Source organism: Borostomias antarcticus (assembly GCF_949987555.1).
Source record: "Borostomias antarcticus genome assembly, chromosome: 15".
Taxonomy (NCBI): domain Eukaryota; kingdom Metazoa; phylum Chordata; class Actinopteri; order Stomiiformes; family Stomiidae; genus Borostomias; species Borostomias antarcticus.
In genome coordinates this window covers 24,843,166-24,855,407 of record NC_140248.1, presented here as the reverse complement: position 1 = coordinate 24,855,407, position 12,242 = coordinate 24,843,166, and the positions used below count along the sequence as shown (strand labels likewise).

The 12,242-nt window shown below is 49.4% G+C and overlaps 2 protein-coding genes across 2 annotated transcripts; both read left to right on the top strand.

The window, feature by feature from the left end:
* Positions 1-458: 458 nt before the first annotated feature.
* prr11 (proline rich 11) lies at positions 459-2,360 on the top strand (the record flags this gene model as incomplete). Its single annotated transcript, XM_084450411.1, has 6 exons — positions 459-620; positions 766-867; positions 1,129-1,229; positions 1,701-1,763; positions 1,871-1,967; positions 2,256-2,360. The coding sequence occupies 6 exons, from the start codon at positions 459-461 to the stop codon at positions 2,331-2,333; spliced, it is 603 nt and encodes a 200-aa protein (XP_084306537.1). The 3' UTR covers positions 2,334-2,360.
* Positions 2,361-3,142: 782 nt separating this feature from the next.
* smg8 (SMG8 nonsense mediated mRNA decay factor) lies at positions 3,143-7,766 on the top strand (the record flags this gene model as incomplete). Its single annotated transcript, XM_084449352.1, has 4 exons — positions 3,143-4,670; positions 5,684-5,829; positions 6,181-7,098; positions 7,277-7,766. 4 exons carry the CDS (start codon positions 3,143-3,145, stop codon positions 7,487-7,489), a joined length of 2,805 nt encoding a protein of 934 aa, XP_084305478.1. The 3' UTR covers positions 7,490-7,766.
* Between the last annotated feature and the right edge of the window lie 4,476 nt (positions 7,767-12,242).

Genomic DNA, 12,242 nt, shown 5'->3' with positions numbered 1-12,242 from the left:
TTTTCTGGAGGGGTTATGCACAACAAATAAAGACTCTACAGAATCAAATGACGGAGTTGCAGAAGGATTTGGAAGCCTTGCATTCTGTTATTCAGGTTTGAAGCAGCACAGTCTCACACACACAATTAATAGTATTCTGTTTGAATATTTAAGCACAGTGCAGTCCTAAGTCCACTTTTGATATTTACCTCATACAAGGCGATGCCACCTCAGAAATCGTCACGCTGCCATTGCGTCTCTAAATACAAGTCTTTTTTCTGCTATTGCGTCTCTAAATACAAGTCTTTTTTCTGCTATTGCGTCTCTAAACACAAGTCTTTTTTCTGTTATTGCGTCTCTAAACACAAGTGTTTTTTCAGCAGGGTTCTGGTGCTGCTCAGACTGGCGGCCAGTTCTGTGAGACTGTGGCTGCGGGTTCAGCTCATCTGATGCTTCCACAACCAAATCCATTGTCACTTATGTTGGGGGGTGGGTGTGGTGCGGTGGCCCTCCCAACCCTCACACCGCCACCTCCACCACCACCTCCTCCCCCACCTCCTCCTCCACCTCCTCCTCCTCCTCCATCTACCACTGGCCTACGACCCTTTATTCCCAAACAGAGAGCCTCCAATAGTCTGCTGGTAATACCACAACCACCTACCCATCACAAAAGCTCCAGGAAGTTGTTAATGCAGTTTTGTAATTTTGAAAAATGTTGTTAATTTCAGTTTTGTATTAGTAACTAGAGTTTCCATCAACATTCAGAATGTGTTTTCTAACCCACAGAGCGCCAAGGAGAAGCAGGACAGGCTCACGGCGGTGACCCTCAGCGACATTCAGGCTGTCAAGCTGAGAAAGGTCATCACTAGCAACTGTGGAAGAGCAAAGGTAGGAACATCTCCTCTGATCGTCCAATATCATACCTGCTCTCCAACCGTATCCAACATGATCATCATCTAATATACCCTCCCCCCAACAGTATACCCTCCCCCCAACAGTATAGCAGTTTAAGTGTTCATCCACTTTATTGAAGAACTTGTGTATAGTTTCTAGCAAGTGTATGTTATGCTGGTGTAATAGTGACCATTGTGTTGAGTAATACATGTTTAATAATGAGCCTTTGTTGAACGGACATGTTGTGGTCTCTAGAAGTCCGTGCAAGGCCCTCTGGTCACTGTAGCAGATCTGCAGAGGGTCAGCCTGCGACGCTCCTTCCACTGTGAACCGCCCCCCAGACCACGCCTCAGCAGGTAAACCAATCACCTCTGTTTCCTTACGTGCCTCCGCTGTTTCGACTGCTCTCAAGACATACATAGCTCAGGAGGTAGACAGGGTCGTCCAATGAACGTAGGGTCGACGGTTCGAATCCCGGCTCCTCCTGTCCACATGTCGAAGTATCCTTGGGCAAGACACCTAACCCCAAATTGCTCCCAATAAGCAGGCTAGCACCTTGCATGGCAGCTGCCACCATTGGAGTGTGAATGTGTGTGTGAATGAGAGGCCTTCATTGTAAAGCGCTTTGGATAAAAGCGCTATATAAGTGCAGTCCATTTACCATACATATTGTCTGTACATGCTGTGTGCATGCTGTTTTCTTAAATTGCGCCCGATGATATTAATATTATGATTAATATATCACCGTTAATATCAGTTGTTGTACGTACGTGTACTCGAAAATATTGCTGCAAGTTAAAAGTGTTATTCTCAATCTCTCCCAGTAGATCACCACGTACCAGAAGCCCCATGAACCTGCGACCTCAGCTGAAGAGAGTTCAGATCAATAGGTTGGTCGATGTAATCAGTGTTGTTTTTGTTTACTTTTGATGCTCCACAGTTACTGGTGATAAAGCGTAAGACATTTTTAATCTACATTTGTTTCTCCAATCGGCAGGAGTCCTGGTGGAACCCCTCTGGAGAACAAGGAGAACATGGAAGCGAGGCCTGGGCTCACACCCATGATGATCCAGGCCCTGAGACGCAAGTTTCCGGTTGGTCACTCATTCCACAGTAAACCACAATAGTACTGGGCTGAGTTTCCCAGAGGCATCGTAGCGCTACGTTCATCGTAAGCTACGGCGTTCATCATAGCGCTGCGATGCCTCTGGGAAACTCAGCCCTGGTCACGCCATGCCAGACTTGAGATCTCCCCCTCTGAATGTTGAGCGTTTAGAGACTGACTTCTGAGTCTACAGTAGTACAGAACATGTCTGCCTCACATGGGGTGTTGTAACAGCATAGCTTGTTTTTCACTGGTCATTTTGTTCTTGTCCACTTAGAGCGCCTTACCAAAAGGACCCTCTCCAGCGAAGAATATCAATCAAAGATTGGATGACCAAAATATAGCTGTTTGTTGAGCACACGTGGCTGGGGCAGCTGAGAGGCTCAACGGGTGAAAAGTGGGCGCCTCGTTGAAAGAGGCCGGGTGCTTTGATAACTGTTTACAAGTTTCCTTTACTTGCTGCTTTCCACTGCTGAGTTGGATACTGTGATGGTGATGGTTGATGAAGAGAATATGTTGTTCTTTTAACTGTTATTTCAAGATGTTCACAATGTGTCTTAACCAAGCAGAGTTTCTGTTTCTTTTTTACATTTTACATTTTTATAGAATCACATTGTGACTTCAATTGCATTAACTCAGTTATTTCACAGTGCTATTTCAGTCGTGTGTAGTGATCTTGGTATGGCAACTATCTGGTGTAAAATGCACTTGGTAATGTGCATGATGAGTTACTGACACAACTTTATTATAAATTAAAGGGCAACATTTGCGAGGGAGTCACCTATATGATATTTGAGGGATGCTGAAATTGCACATTAACTGAAATCATTTATCTGTGCTTTGTGTGAGCCATTTTACAAGTCCTATTTCAGAAAAGCTTACATGACATACTGAAACCAAAGCGTTTACAATTGAATGTATTTTTCTTGCAATATCTCCAAACCACTATTGTGCTTTGACAATATAATAAATTCCTATACCTATCTTGGCAAACCTGCTATTTTATTCCATACAAAAGTATGTTGTCTTTATCACCAAATCAAATGTCACAAAAGTGGAACATTCAGAAAATGGTCTTCAAATCTACACGACACTTTTTATTTGAAGTCCCCGGAAGTGTAAGTGGTGCGCAGTTATATTCCTCCGTGTGGTCGCAGTAGTAAAATGGCTGTACCCGTGAGTGTGGGTGCGCTCTTACAGACAGAGGTGATCGAAGACCCTCTTTATAAAGATGAAGGTCTGTGTGTTTTGGGTATATTTGGTAAAAGCGCAATGCAGCCCGGCTCTCCGAAAGAAGCGCTTATCAACACGCTGGCGGATAAACACATGTTCCCTCTGTTCCCTGGGTTTGAAGAGGCGGACATCCCGGGCGGGGGGAGTCTGATCCAGGCGTACTACAGTCAGGAGAACCGGGTTCTGTATCTGATCCTCACATCTGTGTGCGACAACCGAGAGCTCCTGCGCGCATGCGCGTCTCTGGACGCGGGGATGGGACACTCTGATGCGCACGACTTCTGGAAAGGCGCAGACAAACAGCACTGTCTGCAGCTGCTCTACCTGTTCTCTCTGTGCCATGTCCTCCTCCTGGTCCACCCCACTTGCTCGTTCGATGTCTCATACGACAGATTGTTCCGTGCTCTAGATGCGCTTCGCCAGAAAGCTTTACCGCTCCTGCGCTCTGCCATCAAGGACTCCCTCATATCCAAGGAGTGGAAGGTGAACTGTCGCCCTTGTCCCCCACGTCTGCTTTTCGTGTTTCAGATGAACGGAGCAATGAGAGTCAGTGGTTCCGGTGGGAACGGTACAGACGCAGGGGGGAACCCGGACAAACCCAAGAAGCACTCCCCGCGCAGACGCCTGCAGCACGCTCTGGAGGACCAGATCTACCGCATATTTCGTAAAAGTAGAGTTCTTACCAATCAAAGCAGCAACTGCTTGTTCACTGTACCTGCGAACCAGGCGTTTGTTTACGTGGTACCGGGTCCAGAGGAAGACCCGCTCGGTGCCTTGCTGGGTCAGCTGCGTTCTAACTGCGCCCTGCGCGACAACGACACCAGCGGCTCTCTATCTGGACCAAGACGCTACCAGCAAATGCGTCGCTCGGCCAGACAGCCCTCGTTCAACGTGGAGGGCAGCACCATGTCGTCCAGCGGTCAACTGATGGACTGCACTTTGAAGGAGTTCCTATGGCAACACGTAGAGCTTGTGCTGACCAAGAAGGGCTTTGACGACAGCGTTGGCCGCAATCCCCAACCTTCCCACTTTGATCTGCCCACATACTCCAAGTGGGCTGAGGTGGCTCTGAGACTCTACCAGGTCATGATCACAAACACGGAGGAGGACACGGCAGAGCTCGCCATCAAAGTGCAGAGTCAGCTGAAGGTGCTGGAGGGGCTCCTCGACGCGGACGCCAAGTTCTCAGAGAACAGGTGCCAGAAAGCTTTGCCGTTGGCGCACAGCGCTTACCAGTCCAACCTTCCCCACAACTACACCACGACGGTCCACAAGAACCAGCTGTCTCAAGCGCTGCGGGTGTACAGCCAGCACGCACGGGGGGTGGCCTTCCAGCGCTACGCCCTGCAGCTGGGCGAGGACTGCTACAAGTTCTGGAGCAACGGGCACCAGCTGTGTGAGGAGCGCAGCCTCACGGATCAACACTGTGTTCACAAGTTCCACCTGCTGCCTCAGACAGGTAACACCCCCCCCCCCTCTAGAACAGCCAGGTAACACCCCTCCCCCCTCTAGAACAGCCAGGTAACACCCCTCCCCCCTCTAGAACAGCCAGGTAACACCCCCCCCCCCCTCTAGAACAGCCAGGTAACACCCCTCCCCCCTCTAGAACAGCCAGGTAACACCCCCCCCCCTCTAGAACAGCCAGGTAACACCCCCCCCCCCCTCTAGAACAGCCAGGTAACACCCCCCCCCCTCTAGAACAGCCAGGTAACACCCCCCCCCCTCTATAACAGCCAGGTAACACCCCCTCTATAACAGCCAGGTAACACCCCCCCCCCCCTCTAGAACAGCCAGGTAACACCCCCCCCCCCTCTAGAACAGCCAGGTAACACACACCCCCCCTCTAGAACAGCCAGGTAACACCCCCCCCCCCCCTCTAGAACAGCCAGGTAACACCCCCTCTAGAACAGCCAGGTAACACCCCCCCCCCCCCTCTATAACAGCCAGGTAACACCCCCTCTAGAACAACCAGGTAACCCCCTCTAGAACAGCCAGGTAACACCCCCTCTAGAACAGCCAGGTAACACCCCCTCTAGAACAGCCAGGTAACACCCCCCCCCCTCTATAACAGCCAGGTAACACCCCCTCTAGAACAGCCAGGTAACACCCCCTCTAGAACAGCCAGGTAACAACCCCTCTAGAACAGCCAGGTAACACCCCCTCTATAACAGCCAGGTAACACCCCCCCCCCCTCTAGAACAGCCAGGTAACACCCCCTCTATAACAGCCAGGTAACACCCCCTCTATAACAGCCAGATAACACCCCCCCCCCCTAGAACAGCCAGGTAACACCCCCCCCCTCTAGAACAGCCAGGTAACACCCCCCCCCCCTCTAGAACTATCAGAGGAAAATAATTATGTGTTCCCTTATGCTTGCATGTCTAATGGGGAACGCAAAAGGCCTAATAATGGACGTAGTAGAATTGTGTGATTTGGTTCTGGCTGATGACTGTGTCACTCTGCACTCTACAGGCGAGAAGCCTGAGATGGACTGCAATCCTCCCATTCTCAACCACAACAGCAGGGGGCGCTCTACCAGCTCTTGCAACTGTGGCCGTAAGCAAGCCCCTCGCGAGGACCCCTTTGACATCCAGGCTGCCAACTATGACTTCTATCAGGTGCGTATTCACGGCCAAATCAATCAATCAACCAATCAAAGCTTTATTTGTATAGCGCATTTCATACCCAGAGGCAACACAATGCGCTTTACAGAGAACAAGGGAGGTGGGCATACGACCCACTCTCTACATATTCCAGAGGGAAGCAAAAAAACAGTAATCACCCTGGGGCCAGATAAGTGAGCTGTAAAAATTCTTCCCTGACCCCTCTCAACAAGGAACTGCAAAGAATCACCGGCATGATCACCATCGTACTGCCCCCTCTGAGACCTCAAACGTTTGCTTTTCTGTCTGAGACTGTGGTGCCGTCTGTCTATACACAACTATAATATAGCTGGTTTCTTTTCTCAGATGCTAGAGGAGAAATGCTGTGGGAAGCTAGAGAGGACGGACTTCCCAGTCTTCCAGCCCAGCACCCCGGACCCAGCCCCGGCCTGCGACGAGGCCCCGGGGCCCTCGGAGGACTCCTGCCCAGGGACGGAGCCTGTGGAAGGGGAGAGACTGAAGGAGAGGGACCCCGCCCCCACCACCACCACCCCCGCCCACTCCCACACCCCTGGGGACAGCACCAGTCTCAGCCTGGCCCTCAGCCTGGGCCAGTCCACGGACAGCCTGGGCCCCTACGCGGACGCGGAGGCCAGCGAGGCCCAGGGGCCGCAGAAGAGGCCGAGTCTGGTGGACCGTCAGCCCTCCACAGTGGAGTACCTCCCGGGCATGCTCCACTCAGGCTGCCCCAAGGGCTTGTTGCCCAAATTCTCCAGCTGGTCCCTGGTCAAACTGGGCCCTGCTAAGGCCTACAACCACCACACCGGTCTAGAACAGCCAGGCTTCCTCCCCGGCTCCTCCTTCCTCCTGCCCTGGGACGTGGTGATTCGTTCCCGGTCGGAGGAGGACATGGGCCTGGCCGAGTCATTGGACGGAAGCTGCTCCTCCTGGCCCGCCCCCAACAAGGCGTTGGCCGGGAAGCGCGGCGGCGCAGGAGGGCTCGGCCGGGGACGGCGGCGAGACGACGTGGCTCGGGCCTTCGTGGGGTTTGAATACGAGGACAGCAGGGGGCGCCGTTTCTTCAGCTCGGGGCCTGATAAGATAGTGAAGGTTCTGGGACCAGGAGGAGCCAAGGAACCAGCCACTAGGACGCTGAACACGGACATGCCTCTCTACATACCCTCCCCTGCCCAGGGGCGGGGCCTGAAGCCTCACTACGCACAGCTCGCACGACTCTTCATTGTGGTGCCAGACGCCCCTCTGGAAATCACTCTCAACCCACAGGTAAGCCGTCTCTTCCTTTCTAAAACTCACTTTCCTTATAAAAATCCTCTTTTTGACCAATACAACGATATGATTCCACTATAAGAATTGCGTGAGGATAAACATTCTGATGTGGAATGTTAATGTCAGAATAATGAAATGTCCGCTCTGATTTTGAGTCTGTTTCTTTCTTCTTCAGGTCCAGCCCGGCCCCCTGCCCTGCCCTGTGTTCCACCCGGAGCAGACGGAGCTGGTGCTGCCCCCCGATGGCCTGTGGGTGTTACGGTTCCCCTACTCCTACGTCACAGAGCGTGGGCCCTGTTACCCCCCGAAAGAGAACCAGCCCCTCACCAATCACAAGGTGTTACGAGGGATATTGCGTGCGAACACGACGAGCCCTCCGCCACAGTAGCTCGCCCATATCCACAACCACCATCATTGTTTCACAGGTTAGTTTAAATAAAACAACACATCTCCAAGACAGTGGGACTGTGATGTGTTGCTGGTTTAGTCTCATTGTGTCCTCCATCCAATTAATGATTTGAAAAAATGTAATGTACTCAGACGCTCATTGACTAGAACAATCGTGAACTCAAAAGTAAGACATTCACAGAAATCAAAGTGTACTTGGAAAACTTAAAAAATGGAGACCTTATTTTTACAGATATTTTTTCTGTGTTAATTGTGTTTTTCTAACTATATTCCCTGCTGAGGAGTAAAAAGGTATATTACTGGTGGTTTTTTTTGTTCACTGATTCTGTGCATAAGTGAAATAAATCTCTTCTAGTCACCAGATTCCTCTGAATCGTCAGCCTTATTCCTGATCAGCCGCAGGTGAAACGGCGTCTTTCAACAGGTGGAGTCACGCCTATAACAGGTGGAGTCACGCCTATAACAGGTGGAGTCACGCCTATAACAGGTGGAGTCACGCCTATAACAGGTGGAGTCACGCCTATAACAGGTGGAGTCACGCCTATAACAGGTGGAGTCACGCCTATAACAGGTGGAGTCACGCCTATAACAGGTGGAGTCACGCCTATAACAGGTGGAGCCACGCCTATAACAGGTGGAGTCACGCCTATAACAGGTGGAGTCACGCCTATAACAGGTGGAGCCACGCCTATAACAGGTGGAGCCACGCCTATAACAGGTGGAGTCACGCCTATAACAGTCACACAACCTGCCACAAAGGGCCATTTCATTCACCTGATTGTGACACCAATGTGTCAAGAGCTTGATCTTCTGAAGCTACTATGAGCCATTGTGGGGTTGGGTGGTAATCTATGTGGTGGCATGTTGACTTCATAGAGGAACATTTAAAGTCATGCAAAATATAGTTTTAATCATTAATCGTTCAATCATTTAGAGTTCACCCTCCATTCCTTACACATCAGTGGTTGTTTCTTTTGTGCGTGGCTGGAAGCCAGCGCACCATAGATAGTGTTCGTCGGGTTGTCACTCCCAACCTCCCTCCCTCCCTTACTCCGTCGGATGTTGACCTGCATCTCTCTGTGGGCACCACAAGAGGCAGTAGTCCCAGCACACCAAAATAAAGAAGGATACCAAAATCAACCCACCGATCTCCACTGCACAAGTAGAGTAGCGGTGAAAGTATTGGACTCCCACCCGGGAGATCGGGGTTCAAGACTTGATGGGGATGATTTTATGGGACTAGACCCCAAACCTCCCCACGTTCATCCTTTCACTCCAACCTTTTCCCAGATAGCACACAGATATCGGTCCTCCATCGGAATCAGAGTGACAATCCGCTGGAGTGTTTCTACTGGGGGTGTCTAGAGGGGCACCGTTGTTAAACAGCTGGAGCATTTCTGCTGGCGAGTCGGTAGCGGTCTCTGAGGGGAATTCCACTCGCATTCACACGGGCTCTAACCCTGACGCCCTGCTCTGTCGCTTTTCTGATGGTAAAACTCATGTGGACCTCTGTTGGGATACTGTCAGAATTCTGCTTGCAACCGTCACTGGAGGGTAGTCACTGGAGGGTAGTCACTGGAGGGTAGTCACTGGAGGGTAGTCACTGGAGGGTAGTCTTGAACAACCTAGTCACTGACGACCAGCTCAACACAACACCCCGGACAGGTCAGGTAAATTCTGGTTCAAGATGTAAAGCTGTATACAAACATAACGTAACGTTAGCCTAGCCGCCAGCTACTGTGTTGTAGATATTTAGTTGTAAGTCTTTTATTAGTATAGAGATGGATAACAGTGTGAGGGATAATTATATTTGAAGTGTACTGGTTCAATCCCTTAATGGTGAGATTCTACCACGATGTTTTATCATTGCTTAGAAATGCCCAGTAGATTAGTGTTAGCCCTATGTTACTAGCTATATTAGCGTTAGTCCTATGTTGCTAGCTATATTAGCGTTAGTCCTATGTTGCTAGCTATATTAGCGTTAGTCCTATGTTGCTAGCTATATTAGCGTTAGTCCTATGTTGCTAGCTCCGCCCGCTACTGCGTTGTAGCTCTTTAGTTGTAAGTCTTTTATTAGTAACAGTGTGATAACAGTGTGAGAGATAATTATATTGAAGAATATAGGTAAAAGTCTGCAGAGTCTTAAAGTCAATGTTGCTGATTGTGTGTTTCTGTGCTCATGTGGACGTCTGGAATGTGCAGTGGAAGGGATAGAAGGAGACAGCTGGGTTGGGGCCGTAGGTCAAGAGGTCACCTTGGGGGCGCCACAGCAGGGCCCCTCTCCTCTCTGGGGTGTCCGGTGCATCCCCCCAGGGGAGGCCATACAAGTTATCTGCCATACAAGTTATCTGCCATACCAGTTATCTGCCATACCAGTTATCTGCCATACAAGTTATCTGCCATACAAGTTATCTGCCATACAGGTTATGTGCCATACAAGTTATCTGCCATACAAGTTATCTGCCATACCAGTTATCTGCCATACAAGTCATCTGCCATACAAGTTATCTGCCATACAAGTTATCTGCCATACAAGTTATCTGCCATACAGGTTATGTGCCATACAAGTTATCTGCCATACAAGTTATCTGCCATACCAGTTATCTGCCATACAAGTTATCTGCCATACAGGTTATCTGCCATACAAGTTATCTGCCATACAAGTTATCTGCCATACAAGTTATCTGCCATACAAGTTATCTGACTTACCAGTTATCTGCCATACCAGTTATCTGCCATACAAGTTATGCGTCAACAACCCGTAGGATTGAGACTTCAGGTTGTGACTGACAGGCCAGTTGTGAACCGTAGCGCCCCTCCAGGGAGCCAATCTGGCTTCACTAGGCCTTAAGAGAGGAGGAGGGGTGGAGTAAGAGAGAACTATTTAATGTCTTGACTAAACCTTGAGACTTTGATTTGGGAACGGTAGGCAACTCAGCCGGACAGATTGGCTGCTCCCAGCAGGCAGACAGGCTGATAACACCATGCGGGGAGGGAAGTCTAAGGCCTTGACTTCACGCCACAGCCGCAGCCAGCAGAGAAGCAGGGAGAGAGAGAGACGAGGGAAACATCCCAGAGAAGCAGGGAGAGAGAGAGACGAGGGAAACATCCCAGAGAAGCAGGGAGAGAGAGAGACTAGGGAAACATCCCAGAGAAGCAGGGAGAGAGAGAGACTAGGGAAACATCCCAGAGAAGCAGGGAGAGAGAGACTAGGGAAACATCCCAGAGAAGCAGGGAGAGAGAGAGACTAGGGAAACATCCCAGAGAAGCAGGGAGAGAGAGAGAGAGAGACTAGGGAAACATCCCAGAGAAGCAGGGAGAGAGAGAGACTAGGGAAACATCCCAGAGAAGCAGGGAGAGAGAGAGACCAGGGAAACATCCCAGAGAAGCAGGGAGAGAGAGAGACCAGGGAAACATCCCAGAGAAGCAGGGAGAGGGAGAGACTAGGGAAACATCCCAGAGAAGCAGGGAGAGAGAGAGACCAGGGAAACATCCCAGAGAAGCAGGGAGAGAGAGAGACGAGGGAAACATCCCAGAGAAGCAGGGAGAGAGAGACTAGGGAAACATCCCAGAGAAGCAGGGAGAGAGAGAGACCAGGGAAACATCCCAGAGAAGCAGGGAGAGAGAGAGACCAGGGAAACATCCCAGAGAAGCAGGGAGAGAGAGAGACTAGGGAAACATCCCAGAGAAGCAGGGAGAGAGAGAGACCAGGGAAACATCCCAGAGAAGCAGGGAGAGAGAGAGACGAGGGAAACATCCCAGAGAAGCAGGGAGAGAGAGAGACTAGGGAAACATCCCAGTGTTCCATGTGATTTTATCTTTGTCCAATAAATCTATCATCTGTCGCCGCTTCCAATCCCGTGTTGGGTGACTTCATCAATGACTATTACAACAAGAAGGCTATTAACATCATGGTTCATAATTAGATGGTGCTGTAACTCTTATCAAGGTTTACAAAAAAAAACAACGCAGAGCAACAGAAGAAGATAAGAAGATATACCTGTTTGTTTGTTGTTGTTTTTATTACTTCTATGCACATTTACATGTGCATTACATGCCTCTCATCTTTACAAAGATGGTCACAACCACAACATGTCCTGAGAGCACATGCAAAATTACAACGTATGGCTACTTTTAATGTTTACGTCTGTGTGTTTAATAAAGCATTTAGGAAAAGTTTCAGTCATGACTTGTGTATTACCTGTTCAGTACGGTTTACAACTGTTCAATCGTGATATTAAGATTGGGCTTTCAGGTCTGCCTACACTTAGCTTACTTAGCTAAGAACCATTTTAATTACAATTTACTTCTAAGGGCCAACACTTAACACTTTCATATGTTCATATCAATATAATATCAAGATCATATATATATAGCAAAAGCAGGCCTATTAACACTTAACTATTTACAAACAAGATAAGCCACGGTGTCTTGGTCTACTAACTTCCCCACCTGAAGGGAAGTGCAAAACAGCAGGTAATGACTTTTGTCCAGAAACAGAAGTTGAACCAATTACAGCAAAATAGGTAATGTTATAAGTGTAACTGCTTTAGCAACTGACCCCTACCATTAATGTTATGGAAGCTGCTGCTAGTTGTTGTGAGCTCATGAGCTAACTGGCTATCCTGCTCTTATTGTGCAGGATTAGCATTGGAAGCATTGGAACTGATGTGTCCAGGTGACAAGACCGATCTTTATTTATCAGACATTCTTTCATGTCATTTCAATTCACA